The sequence below is a fragment of the Martes martes genome, assembly GCF_963455335.1.
Source record: "Martes martes genome assembly, chromosome: X".
NCBI lineage: Eukaryota > Metazoa > Chordata > Mammalia > Carnivora > Mustelidae > Martes > Martes martes.
This window is the reverse complement of record NC_137897.1, coordinates 30218903-30234499: the sequence shown is the minus strand read 5'-3', so window position 1 is coordinate 30234499 and position 15597 is coordinate 30218903. Positions and strand designations below refer to the sequence as shown.

At 36.3% G+C, this 15597-nt stretch overlaps 1 protein-coding gene across 1 annotated transcript in view; it reads right to left on the bottom strand.

Annotated features, from left to right (window-relative positions):
* The window catches only part of CFAP47 (cilia and flagella associated protein 47), a gene marked incomplete at its 5' end in the record, with an annotated part of 422483 nt that overhangs the window by 260300 nt on the left and 146586 nt on the right, over nucleotides 1-15597 (bottom strand). Inside the window, 2 exons of the mRNA XM_080795480.1 lie at nucleotides 7308-7396; nucleotides 9091-9241. Coding sequence (XP_080651606.1) covers nucleotides 7308-7396; nucleotides 9091-9241 — 240 coding nt within the window. The remainder of the gene's footprint in view (nucleotides 1-7307; nucleotides 7397-9090; nucleotides 9242-15597) is intronic.

Below are 15597 nucleotides of genomic sequence, written 5' to 3'. Positions count from 1 at the left end.
TACAAACAGATTAGGAAAAAAAATAACATTAATTCAAAGGCACAGAGAGGGAACAAGAGGTCACAAAAGACATGCCATGCAAATGGTAACACAGACCTGCAGTGTCTATAGTAATAATGGGCAAAACAGAATTAAAGCAAACATTGTTCCAGCATGACAACAAGAGAGCTCCAGAGACTCAATCCCTCAGGAAAATGAGTAAAAGTTGTAAAAATCAACTATTTTCATTCTCTGGAAATTATCCTAAGGGCATAGAGCAAATGAAGAAAGATCTATTGAGTAACACTAAATTCAGTAAGAAAGGCTGAAATCTGTAGTGTCTGAACCAAGACCCCTCACTCCCTCTTCCTTCCCCACTCAGTAAGCTATGGCCCCTATCTCACCTCGCACTTAGCTTCTAACGTGCGGTGGTAAGCAGAGAAAAGTGCAACACTCTCCCCACCTCCAGTTACAGAGCCAGTTCAGAGATTCTGCCTGCAGGGAGAAGCTAGCTGGGCTTAAAACAGCTCTTAATCTCTCCCAAAAGGAATCGATTTCATTTTCAATAAATCGTGAAGAAGATCAAGCCAAGGGATCAGTGAAAAACAGTGCGGTTGTGGTGAAAGGCAATTGGGAGTAGACTGGTAGATTCACAGGGGAGAGGGACAACTGGGAGGCTCCCTTGTGAGGACAGAATACATCTTAAACATTGACCTAAGGAACTATTCCTTCAAAGGAGCCTATATTTGACTGAATTGGTCTGAGGGGCAATTTATGCCTCCCGAAGAACTGGAATCAGCAGAATCTAGTATCTGGGTGTGGACGTGGGAAGATATGGTCCAAAGGAATCCTACCAAAGCCACTGGCATCCCAGATTGACTGTGGGAATGCCCACGGCTCTGTCCCGGGAGAATTAACACCAGAGGCTTCACACTTTGTGTGTGGAGTCTTTTGTGGGGAGGAAGTAGATATCACTAAAATAAGCTAGCTAATCAGTGAAAAAATTAACCAACACCATTAATGACATTGTGGGAAATGGGACCAGTATTCAGTTGATACAATATATATTCTAAAATGCCTAGTTTTCAACCTTAAAAATGATGAAACATGAAAAGAAGTGGGCAACAGAAACTGCATGTTAAAGTGACCAGTTATCAGATTTAACAGACTACTAATTCCAAATTGCTATTATCAATGCCTTCAAAAACTAAGGAAAGTATGACTAAAGCAAGGGAGGTATGATGACAATGTAATATCAAATAGAGAATATCAAAAAAGAGACTGAAATTTTAAAAAGAACAAAATAAAAATTCTGGAGTTAGAAACTACAAAAACAAAGAGAAAAATAATCATCACTAGGGGGAATCAACAGTAGATTTGAAATGGCAGAAAAAAAATTTAAAAACTAAAGATAGAGATAATGCCATCCGAAGAACAGAGAGAAAATAAAATAAAGAAAAATAAATAGAGTCTCATACATATATGGTGCACCATTAAATGCACCAACACATGTGTAATAAATCACTGGAAGGAGAAGACAGAGAGAAAATAAAAGAAAAATTGTTTAATAACTGAGGTGGCTGAGAGCGAAGCTCGACTGAGCCATGGAAGTTATTCCAGAAGATAACATGAGTCCATAGAAACAAATAAACCAGAAAGGATAAATAACAAGGCTAATGTAATAAAAATTATAAACGTGTACTTTCTGTTATGGGCTGAATTGTGTCCTCCCTCAAATTTCATAAGTTAAAGCCGTAACCTCTAATATTATCACAATGTGATTGCCTTTGTAAACAGGGCCTTTAAAAAGGACACTAGGCTAAAATGTAGCCATTAGGGTGGGCACTAATTCATTCTGACTGGTGTGCTTACAAGAGGAAATATGGACACACAAGAGACTCCAGGGCCATGCACATCAGAGAAGAGATCATGTGAGGGCACAGCAAGAATGTGGCTATCTGCAGCCAAGGAGAGAGGCCTCAGAAGAAACCCAATCTGCCAACACCTTGATCTTGCACGTCTAGCCTCCAGAAATGTGAAAAAATAAGTTTCTTTTTTTTTTCTTTTTTTTTTTTTAAATAAGTTTCTGTTGTTTAAGACACTGGGTCTCTGGTATTTTTTTTATGGGAACCCTAGCAAACTAATACACTGTCCTTTCTTCTCTCATCTTTCTTGAGATCACAAAAATTACACAAAATGAAAAAAAGAAATACCCAAAAATGTTAGTACCATTACCGATTATTGTAACATCATTGATACAATGTCTGACAAAAATACCACAAAAAAGGGGGAACTGGAATAGAGCTATATAAGAGTAACATAAAAATGAAAAGGCAACATCATCATCAAGACAGTATGGTACTGGCACAAAAACAGACATATAGATCAATGGAACAGAATAGAGAGCCCAGAAATAGACCCTCAACTCTATGGTCAACTAATCTTCGACAAAGCAGGAAGGAATGCCCAATGGAAAAAAGACAGCCTCTTCAACAAATGGTGCTGGGAAAATTGGACAGCCACATGCAGAAAAATGAAATTGGACTATTTCCTTACACCACACACGAAAATAGACTCAAAATGGATGAAGGACCTCAATGTGAGAAAGGAATCCATCAAAATCCTTGAGGAGAACGCAGGCAGCAACCTCTTTGACCTCAACCGCAGCAACTTCTTCCTAGGAACATCGCCAAAGGCAACAGAAGCAAGGGCAAAAACGAACTATTGGGACTTCATCAAGATCAAAAGCTTTTGCACAGCAAAGGAAACAGTTAACAAAACCAAAAGACAACTGACAGAATGGGAGAAGATATTTGCAAACGACATATCAGATAAAGGGCTAGTATCCAAAATCTATAAAGAGCTTAGCAAACTCAACACCCAAAGAACAAATAATCCAGTCAAGAAATGGGCAGAGGACATGAACAGACATTTCTGCAAAGAAGACATCCAGATGGCCAACAGACACATGAAAAAGTGCTCCACATCACTCGGCATCAGGGAAATACAAATCAAAACCACAATGAGATACCACCTCACACCAGTCAGAATGGCTAAAATTAACAAGTCAAGAAATGACAGATGCTGGCGAGGATGCGGAGAGAGGGGAACCCTCCTACACTGCTGGTGGGAATGCAAGCTGGTGCAACCACTCTGGAAAACAGTGTGGAGGTTCCTCAAAAAACTGAAAATAGAGCTACCCTATGACCCAGCAATTGCACTCCTGGGTATATATCCTAAAGATACAAACGTGGTGCTCCGAAGGGGCACGTGCACCCGAATGTTTATAGCAGCAATGTCCACAATAGCCAAACTGTGGAAAGAGCCTAGATGCCCATCAACAGATGAATGGATAAAGAAGAAGTGGTATATATACACAATGGAATACTATGCAGCCATCAAAAGACATGAAATCTTGCCATTTGCGACGACGTGGATGGAACTAGAGGGTATCATGCTTAGCGAAATAAGTCAATCGGAGAAAGACAACTATCATATGATCTCTTTGATATGAGGAAGTGGAGATGCAATGCGGGGGGATTGGGGGAGGTAGGAAAAAAAATGAAAAGATGGGATTGGGAAGGAGACAAACCATAAAAGACTCAATCTCAGAAAACAGACTGAGGGTTACTGGGGGGAGGAGGGACGGGAGAGGGTGGTTGGGAAATGGACATTGGGGAGGGTATGTGCTATGATGAGTGCTGTGAAATGTGTAAACCTGGCGATTCACAGACCTGTACCCCTGGGGATAAAAATACATTATATGTTTATTAAAATAAAAAAAATAAAATTAAAAAATTAAAACAAAACGAAACAAAAAACACCAACCAACCTGACAAGAGATAATAATGTTGTGATTATCTAGAGAAAGGGGACACTGGCACGTGGTTGGTGGGAATGGGTAGGAATGTAAAATGGTGCAGCCACTATGGAAAACAGTAGGGAGGTTCCTCAAAAAATTAAAACTAGAATTATCATGTGGTCTAGCACTTCCACTTTGGGTTTTTATCCAATGAAATTGAAATCCAGATCTCAAAAAGATATCTTTACTCTCATGGTCATTTCAGCATTGTTCACAAGAGCCAAGATATGAAAACAATCCAAAGAACCCAAATGTCCATCGACAGATGAATGAGTGAGGCAAAGGTAGTGTGTGAATATATTATTAGTTAGCTTTAAAGAAGAAGGAAATCCTGCAATATGTGACAACATATTCAAAATTGGGGACATTATGCTAAGCCAGCCTCAGAAGAACAAATACTGTATGATCCCATTTATATGAGCTATCTAAAATAGTCAAACTCAAAAAGCAGAGAATAGAATAGTGGTTGCTAGGAAGTGGTTATAGGATGAAATGGAGAGCTGTTATATAAAGTTTCAGTTAGGGGTGCCTGGGTGGCTGAGTGGGTTAAAGCCTCTGCTTTCGGCTCAGGTCATGATCCCAGGGTCCTGGGATCGAGCCCCACATCGGGCTCTCTGCTCAGCAGGAAGCCTGCTTCCAATCCTCTCTCTCTGCCTGCCTCTCTGCCTACTTGTGATCTCTGTCTGTCAAATAAATAAAAATCTTTAAAAAAAAAATAAAGTTTCAGTTATGCAAGATAAATAAGTCCTACAGATGTGATATATAACAGGGTTAACAATAGCTACTGTGTGCTTAAACATCTGTTAAGAGGGTAAGTCTCATGTTAAACACTCTTACTACCAAAAAAAAAAAATAGTAACACAAGAAAACTTTTGGAAGTTGTCAGATATATTTACTACCTTAATTGTGGTGATAGTATTATAAGTTGCATGCATATGTCCAAACTCATCAAATTGTATACATTAAATGTGCAGTTTTTTTAATATGTCAATCCTACCTCGATAATCAATAGAGAATATCAAGAAAACCAGAAAAAGTGTTCTTTGGAAATATCAATAACATTGATAAATGATTACCTAGACTGATTGAGAATAAAGAAAAGAAGATCAAATTATTAAAATAAGGGATGGAGAAAAGGCCATCACTATTGACTTTACAGGGGAAAAAAAAGAGTTATAAGAGTATTATGAAAACGTCTGTGCCAACACATCAGGTAATTTGGAGGAAATGTACAAATTCCTAGAATTGCATAAACTATCAAAACTGAGTTAAGAAGAAACAGAATACCTGATTAGGCCTATAGAGAACTAGTAATGAAATAAACTTCCCATGAAACAAAGCTCAGACCCAGATGGCTTTAGTTGTGAATTCTACTGAATATAAAAAGAATACCAATTCTTCATAAACTCTTCCAAAAAAATAGAATAGAAGGGATCAGTTCCCAAATGATTGTTGAAGGTTACTATTAATCACACACACACAAAAAACAGATAAAGTTGTCACTAGAAAAGGGAATTACACCATTAAACCTTATGATTATAAATGTAAAATCTTCAACAAAATACTAGGAAATCAAATCTTATAACGTATTAAAAAATTATATAGCAAGAAATAGTTGCATTCTGCAAAAGAGGAACTTGAGAACTACTAATTTGGTAGACAGAGGCATGTGGGCGAATCCTGTCCCTGTTAAATCTAGGTTGGGTTGTCATTTTTGTTAAAAGCAGTATTAAATTTTGATTAAAAAGTGACCAAATCTGGTCACTGCACTGCATATAATTTTGGGGAAAATATACAGGAAATTTTGTTTTATTGTAAAGTATGTTTTATACTAGATTGTTAATAATTAAATCCTTGTCATTTTTTAAGTGTAACATTAAAAGCTAGTTCATTTACTGGTATGGTATTCATAACATACATAAAGTCTCCAGAAGAATTGGCAATCAAATTTCCTCTTTTCTATTGTATTATTTTAAATTTTTAAAATACATTTTTAAAATGTAATTTTTAAAATTACAAATTTTGTAATTGGTTTTAAAATTTTGAGTTTATATGCCCACTGCCTAAGATTGAGGGCCACATTCAGACAAAGGAGGAAGGAGCCTTGTCCTCCACCACCCCTGACTGAATTTTAATTCAATCTGAGATAAACCACAAAGTAACAATAAAATGCTACAATTTCTGGAAAGACATGCAACTATAATAGCCTACCAATTCTTGGAACTTTGATATTTCCTTTCAGCTCTACCACTAGAATGTAAGACTGATTATGTTTGATCTTGAATTCCTCGGAAGAACTGGAGTCAGTCATTTGGTTCATTTAAGGGCATAGTTTAATACTGGATTAAAGCTACATATTCTGACTTTTTTTTATTGTTCCTTGCATTCTGATAGAACATTTTAATGGAACTACAGTAAATAAAACTCCCTCACATCAACATAGGAACCATAAATTCACCAATAGCTATTTTAACAAAAAATTTTGTTTTGTCAATAATAAGTGATTATTAAGAGGAGACTACCAAAAGGCTGGGAATACAGTGATTTTAAAAACTGGATATTATCAAATACTAAAATAATAAGCATACATACAGCTTCTAGTCTCAACACAAATATTGTTGTGAGGATCTGCTCTCTAAAGCTGATGGAGACAGTGTATAATTGAAGCAGTACATGGGTGTCACTGACCATTTTCTCCCTCAAAACGTAAATTTATAAAGACACTTGTCGGGCGCCTGGGTGGTTCAGTGGGTTGGGCCGCTGCCTTCGGCTCAGGTCATGATCTCGGGGTCCTGGGATCGAGTCCCGCATCCGGCTCTCTGCTCAGCGGGGAGCGTGCTTCCCTCTCTCTCTCTCTGCCTGCCTCTCTGCCTACCTCTCTGCCTACTTGTCATCTCTCTCTGTCAAATAAATAAATAAAATCTTTAAAAAAAAAAAGACACTTGTCTATTGTGACCTTAAATAATACTTCAGCATTTTATTTTCATCTCAAATATGTGTTGTTGCTGTTGTTGTTGTTGTTAAGACTCAAGATGCACAAATGCATGGTTACTGTACCGTTTTAATTAATCATGATGCCTTAAGTTAAAATGTGTGTTCTGCTTGAATTGATATTTCACTTTCAGAAATTAACAGATGGAATAAAATTAGAAGTAAAAAAAGTCTATTAATTATATATTTTTAAAAATTAAGATATTAGTATATCTCAACATACAGAAAGCTCATAGACAAAATTCATAAATTTAGTATGATCAATCTTAGCTTTAAATAGATCAAATAGCATTTTAAGAAAAATTGATTTCTCTTAATTATTTGTTCTGTTTTATCTATAATGTTCATAAATTTTTGTAATATAGACACATAAAACTTCTCCTCAAAAAGGTTCATGTTGGAAAAAAAGTATTCACCTTAAGACTGGATATGACTAATTGCAAACAAATTATATGAAAATGTTATATTAACATACCTGAAGTCCCCAGCAGTATGGAAGGGATTTTTAACATTCACATTAATTTCTTTCCATTTATAACATGGAGATTTACAACGTATAATTTCCTAAAGTAAAAAAATAACAATAATTCTATAGGTAAGTAATGAAAAAGAATAACCTGAATTATTATAAACTTAAGGTGCCTAAAAAACAGTACACTGAAATATTACAGTGATATTAATTCATGTAATTCCCCTTGTCCCACAAATATTGTACTGCAAAAATCTGGGTGGGAAGGACAGAAATAGATTTTACCACATCACTGAATTATTTGTCACAACAGTGTCTCTTAAGTGGATTTCCCTAAAATGGGTTTTGTTAATGACTGAGCATGATTTCACATTTGAAAATTAATTAGTCATACCTATACCTAACACATATGACATAAGGAAGAAGCAGGGTGTATGTATGTGCACATGCATACCTCTGTGAGTGCATAAATATCTGTGTACGAGTGTGGCATGCCTGGGTTTATAATGTGGTGGCTACACTGACATTATTTGCACTGTAATAAAAGCACAAATATAAAATTAAAACTTTGAATTACCTGAAGGACTTTCATGGAAAATAAGATTCTAGGAATTCTACACTTTTAGACTGATCATGTTATTATCTTTTTCTATTTCTCCATTATTATCCAGCCCACTGGACACTAAAACCATGAGCAGCCAGACGGAAAAGTAAACAGACTGCATGAGCTTGAGGTGTCAGCTTTTTTGCCCCAGAACCATGTAAATGGCAAACTAAAATCATCCATGTCTAGAGATACATATGGTAAAGAAATGTTTCACTTTGGAGAATTCCTGAGAGAGGATTGGGAAGTGTAAGAATTTATTATTCAAGAGGAAATCTGAAGATCACGACACACATCTCAATGATAGTCACATGTCTGCTTCCTGTTCTGGGTGTCTGTACCTTGTAAAGCAGTCTGCCCATATGAGAAACTTAATGCTTTCCTCATACAACTGGCCATTACTGGAGTCATTCTCTTTATTTCCTATTCATGCCACTGCACACCACAAATTCTTTATAATCCAGTGGAAATCTGGTGACATAACAAGTTTACTTCTTCTTTACTATACATCCATGGTATAATATTTAGACAAGATAACAGCTACAAAAAGTCAATGATAGCAATAGCACAACCATTTTATAGAGAGTTAAAAATCCTTTTCCCCATCTTTTGAGATATAAACAGAATTCTATCTGGAATGTTATCACCTCTCAGTAAATGCCAGTCTTAGCATTATCTTTATAGAATGAATGGATTTGATCCATGGGCAACTCAAGATAATTTGATGAATGTTCCTATCAGAAAAGAGAAACATTTTCTTTGCTGCATAAACTACCAACCCTAAGTTCAAACAAAAACATAGACAGAAGCCCAGGGACTGTTTTACCTTACATCACAAATCTCCACAGCAGAGGGGAATGTAAATCGCTATGTGTACAGTGAATGACTCCATTATGAAAACAACAAATATAATCCTAAAAATCTAACTTTAAAGAAACACTCAATACAAGCAAATTCTCTTATAAAATTGAAGAACTAATCCTACAGAAAGAGTATCAGAGCAAGAATATCAGAGACGCAGAAGGCAAGAACTGTGCAAATGTAATCATGTGCACATGTGTCTGTACACAGACTCTCAAACAAAAGGAGCGAGAGAGAGAGAACACTTGGAGGAACAGCTGTGCTTGGGACATTCCAAGGCCTGAGAAGAGAATGACACACACAAAATAGGTAAAATCTACTTACAATGGCTTTAAAATTGAGGACGTCACCCTTAAGAGCAAAAGTCATCGTAGTGCCTCCTATTGCATACTTAGGTTTTGAAATTAATAGCAGTGAAGCTTCAGCAGGACGAAGGAAGCGACTGGTGAATTTCAGAGTGATATTAATTTGGTTTCTATTTAGTAAAAGAGAAAAGAGGAAATAGCTTACGGAAAAGACACAACAGTTAACTCTTCAGTGTAGATCACATGCCCAGGGTCTACACTCTGCAATATACTCACTTCTATAATAAAATTGAAGACCTCTGCAGATTTCAGCAAGCATACAATCCAGTTATTGTTATCAGTTAAAACATCTTGATCCAATCTGTAAAATCTACAGTTCCCTTCAAATGTACATATAATTCGCCAAGTAATGGATTTCCAGTTAGCTGCAGGAAATCATGCGGGTATTTTTGTGTGAAATTCATAGGACATTCTGTGCTACTGTTTAGATGAACTCTTAATCATATCACTGGTTTTTGGATTTTGTTTTGTTTTTGTCACATAGAGAAAAAAATGAGCAAGACTAAGAATTCAAAAAATACTTAAAGCTGTGGTTGAAAATAAAATTTAAATCTGGAATCAAAATAATAGTATATAAGTAACGGGATTTTTGAGAGAAACACATAAATAAAAGAAGGAAAACAGAAAGCCACATTCTTCTCTCTTAAACTTCAACTTTCTAGTCTAAAATACAGTAAAATGGTAAGAGGTCTATGGACTTGGAGGACATTTCACCCACCCATTTGTAGGGGAATGTCTACACCATGGCATCCTGGCAACTTGGCATGCCATACATAGGCCACGGAGACAAGACTTAACTGTCCTGGCAGAAAGCTTGTGATCCTCCCCTAACAGAAGAGCACAGAGGCACATGAAGAGCTACTACAAGAACCTTTCTCACTTGCCTCCCTACCTCCCCTGGGAGGGTATCATCAGTTTCTCTTTATCTCCTACGTTCTCTCCTTTCAAGGGAGAGTTACAGGCTATAAAACTGTCTAGCTGTAGCAGGACATTGGCTGTCAGCAACACGCTGTCTTACCAGGCATAATGCATTCACCAACAAAAGCCCTTCTGTTGTGGTATTAGCCTGCACAAGGGACACAGGGATCAGGCCCCTTTGATAACTTTTGTTTTCACTGTTTATTAAGTAATACAGTCCTCGAATTAAAAAAAAAAAAATGGGCTCAGTGTTTCTTAACTTAATCTTTCAGCCTTGCCTTGCCTTGACACAGCTGTGGGTGAAAAATCATGAGGAAATTTTACCTTTGCTTTTGCTCTGGCTTTTAGCATAGTTAACCACAGTTAGTCCTTTGTGCAAACTACCACCTACTGCCTTCTCTTAGGATGCCTGTGTTTGGAAATGGAGATGGGAATAGATTCTCTCAGTGTCCAACTTTGACTTAAATTCCCCCAAATCCTTATGGAATTAATGTTGAATGGGTAAGTCTATGGAGCAGCAAAAAGTAAAGTAAATTAAGGACTTCCAAAATCAAGAGAAATATTCGCAGAATTGCTTTTTAGGGAAAAGTACAACTCCCAGGTACCAGGAATGGGGATGATTTTTACTCAGATATGTCATCACTAATCTCCTCAGTTTGCAAAGAGATATTTTGTTGGTCATTATGAAAAGCTCATAGACTTGAATTTAATTAAGAACAAAGAATATTTGACCTTGAGATCTTTTTCAGGGTATACAGGCTCAAACTCTGTGTTAGGATACCTGTGAGTGACTTAAGATTTTTCTAGATATTCTAAAATTCATCATTAGATCAAGCCATTCATTCAATCATTCATTCATTCAATTGATATTTAGAGAATTTATAATGTTCCAGGGACTGTTTTAAATTTGGGGATAGAGGGCGCCTGGGTGGGACAGTGGGTTAAAGCCTCTGCCTTCAGCTCAGGTCATGATCTCAGAGTCCTGGGATGGAGCCCCGCATCGGGCTCTCTACTCGGTGGAGAGCCTGCTTCTTCCTCTCTCTCTCTGCCTGTCTCTCTGCCTACCAAATAAATAAATAAAATCTTAAATAAATAAATAAATAAATAAATAAATAAATTAGGGGATAGCGTAATTAGAAAAAACCCACAGTATACCTGATCTCCTGGATTTTACGTTCTACAGGGCATGGCAAACATTAATTATGTCATCACAAAATAAATGTGGAAATTACGAATTATGTATGTGCTAGGAAATGGTATGAGAACATATAACACGGAGTGTGGTATAGCCTGAAGGGTCAGGGGGTGGGATATGAAGGATGAGAACGAGTTAGCCAGAATGAGCGGGGGAGGAAAGAAGTATCCAAGGCCTCTGGTAGGAAGAATTAAGTGTTTGAAGAACTTACCAAAGGCCAGTGGTGCTGAAGCTTAGAGAGCAAGAGTGTTAGTGATCCAATACATCCGAAAGCCAGCTATGAAAGGCCACATGTTGAGATATTCATCTTTTATCTTAATGGTAATGGGAAACTATGGGAATATTTTAAGCAGAGGAGTGATATAAGCAAATTTTTAAAAAGATTTTATTAATTTACCTGACACAGAGAAAGAGATAGTGAGAGAGAGAGAGAGAGTACAAGGTGGGGGAGTGGCAGGCAAACAGGCAGAGGGAGAGAGAGAGAGAAAAGGCTCCCCACCAATCACCGATGCTGATGTGGTCCATCCCAGGATCCTGGATCGTGATCTGAGCCGAAGGCAGCCACTTAACTGACTGAGACACCCAGGTACCCCAATATAAACAAATCTGCATTTTAAAGAAATTGTTGCCATTCTAAGATAGAGGATGGACTGTAGAGAAACCTTTTAGTAGTCTATTGTGGCAGTGTAGTTTGAAGATGATGGTACATTAAACTTGATGTGGAATAGGTGATAAGAAGAAAAGATGTCAAATTTAAGATACATTTGGTAAAATCAATAGGACTTGCTAACAGATTGGATCTCCCTGGAAGCTGATTTTAAAAACGTCTATGAGAATGACCACAATCTAAATAACATGCACTTAATAAATGAATGTATAGGCCTATACTTAAATCCTATGAAACATATTTTAAAATAAAATATCCTTTTTATGAGATCAATGGCTGGTTTTAGGACCATGAAGATTCGAGCCTCTCTTGAGTATAGATGTTCCTTTTGAAATTCTGTAGTTATACTGAGGCATGTAAATGACAGGGATTCCTTCTTGAACATGTTAGAAAGTTCAGAATCAAATGGGTGGTCCACTTAGGTAAATGTCTTAGGTCTCTAAAAATGTTTATAATTATAAGCTTCATCTTAATTTTCTTCCTTTTATTTTCTTTTTGTGTCAATTGCCTCCCTCTCAGTAAAAAAAGAAAATCTTGATATTACATGTCTCTTGTAAGGTACTTCAACTTGGCTTTTGGAAAAGATGGAAAATAATTTATAACATATCAGTCAATGTCAGTGCCCATATGGCTCAATGAGAATAATGATAAAAAAAAAAAGAAACAGAACGTTCTTCCAAAAGTATACTTTAACTTTTATGCAGTAACTCTATGGTTGTAGCTAAATTTAAGCATCAAATTAGATGCGAAAGTAAACATGTTTGTTTACATATTGATATAGCTGTTTAATCCTACCTACATAAATGATATTGCTTTGAATTTAAATCCACATCTGCCAGAAAGAGCCATTATTAATCATGATTTAGACAGACTTTAAGGATGTGGTACACATAGATAATTATATAATATCTGATAATGAGAATGCTGCTGTTTTTTTTTAAGAAAACAAAACATTTTCTGAACTCTTATTTGTAAAAACAAAAGACTATGAGATTACTTAGCCTAGCTAAAAAGATGCTTAGAGAACCATCAAATAATAGTATTCAAGCCTACAAAATAAAATACATCTAGAAAAGGAAATAATTGCTTTCCATATGTTGAGAATTAAGCATTATCTCTTCTGGAAACACATCCATGGTTACCACAAGAATATTTAAGTGCTTTTTCCATTTTACTCTAGTTCTATACACACAACACAAATAAAACAATTACCAAATTATATCCTCATTGTGAATTTATTTGTAGGACACTCCGCTAGACTGCAAACACTGGTGGGTAGTGTTAATATATTTTCATCTATGAATCACCAGCACTTCGAATTGGGATGGGGGGGTGCAAATACTTACTGCTTCCTATATGTTCCAGTTACAGTACTAAGTGTTTTGCCTATTTAATTACATTTATTATTGACAAAACTTTGGGTAAATATTTCAATCCTCATTTTCTTTTTTTATTTCTTATTTATGAGAGAGAGAGAGAGAAAGGAGGAGGAGCAGAGAGAAAGGGACAAGCAGACTCCACGCTGAGAAGGGAGACAGACATAAGCCTTAATCTCACAACCCTGAGATCATGATCTGAGACAAAACCAAGAGTCGGATGCTTAACCAACTGAGCCACCCAGGTGCCCAACCCTCGTTTTCTAAATAAGAAAAATGAGGTTGGATCATAGAATCTGTACATGACTGTATCAAAGCCCAGCATTTAATTGTTAAATGACATAACAGTAGGGTTCTAGACCACGATGGCTGCTGAAGCTCAGGTTTATCACCTAAGAGAAATCCCATTAAAATTATAAGAAAGATTTTTTTAAAGGATGCTAGTTAGAAGAAGCTATCAATGAGCATCTGAACAGAGGTTAGTAAAGGAAAAGAAGTGGGCCGGTAGACTCTTGGACAGGGCATTTCTAGAAATGCCCACTTGCATGGAGGGCAAGATGGGATTCAGACAACTTCACTGTCTTCAAGGCCAGTGCACGATGCTGGGCAACTGGGCCTAAAATGTTTTTCACCCTAAGGTAGAGGTTTGTGTGTATCCACAGAAAAACAATATAGTATTCTATTGCCATGTTATTACATATGAATTAATAAATACCACAAGACATTAGAGTAAATCCTTAAACATGAAACACTGAAAACAAAATAAACATTAAAAATTGACCTAAAAGAAAAAAAACTGACCTAAAAGAAAATTAAAATATTTAGATAAGAGGTGAGTAAAAAAAAGTCAGAAACATTTATGAAGATAACCCCAATTTAAGAACAGGATGCTATGAAAAGACATACACAATAAAAATCTAAGTACTCTTACAAATATACATATATAGGAAATTCTCATTTTCTGTCCCTCTCTTGGCTTCTCTCCCCTAATGAAAACACTTGGAAAAGAAGGCTTGTTGATAGAGGAAAAAACAATGATATAAAAAATACTAGTGATAATATAGGATACCTAAAGGATATAATGAACAGGCTCAATGTCCAACAACCACAAGTTGGGAAAGGAAAAATGAGAGAATGAAGGGGAGAGAATTATGAAAGAAATAATTTATGAGAACTTTCCAGGGCTTATGAAAAATAACTTCATAGCTAAAGGACTCACTGTGTACCCAGATGGTGAATAAAAAAAGACCCTCCTTGATGCACAGTCTAGAACAATATCAGAACACAATGGGGAAAAAAAAGAATACAATGGAAGATCCTAAAAACTTCTAGAGGTTTTGGAAAACAGAATTATAGTAGACTTTCTTATCACAAATACTGAATACTAAGAGGCAGGGGGACAATTATAAGAGTTATGAGGAAAAATCTTTCCAACTTAATATAATAAACCAAGCAAAATATAAATCAAAGGTAAGGGTAGTGAAAACACATGCTTAAAAATGCAAAATCTTGGAAAATTTACCTCTCATATTTTTTATTACATTTCATAAGGATGTTTAAGTAAATCAGCAAGTAGATTAAGAAAGAGAAAGATATTAGTTTATATCCAAAGAGAAATAAAAAATATCCAGTACTGAGGGGCCAGGGTGCTTCAGCCAGTTAAGCGTCTGCTTGGGTTCAAGGCCATGATCCCAGAATCCTGGGATTGAGCCCCACATTAGGCTTCTGCTCAGTGGGGAGTCTGCTTCTTTCCCTCCCTCTGCTTCTTCCCCCGCTCATGCTATCTCCCCCTCTCTCTCTCAAGTCAATAAAATAAAATCTTTTAAAAAAATTCCAATATTGACATCTCTTCAGTTGGTCTGGAAAGCAATCAATCCAATTAAGAGGAGAAGGCAAAGTGCCTAGAAAAGGTATACTTGAAGAAAGAGACTTCAAGGAGTATATGCACTTCTTTAGAATTTATTGATTTTCTCAACTTAAAAAAGGAGTCAAAAGATGCGTTTTATACTGGTGGCATAAGAAACATTTATAAAATAGATTTTCACTCTTGGAAAAGTAATTAGTAGAAGATAAAAATAGTGATGTTTGGAGAGAGGGCAATAAATCTGGAGAAGTAAGTAAACTAGATCATTAGATATTATAGCTGTACATCAGCAGATTATTTCTTAAGTTGAATATACATAAATACTGGCAAAGATAATATAGATTATTTCGATATTGGAGGCAACCATGGAAGAACTAAAATGAGACATAAATGAAGGAGTGAAAAGTAGGTGGCTCATGAAGTGGATTTCTAGAGACAGATTTGAG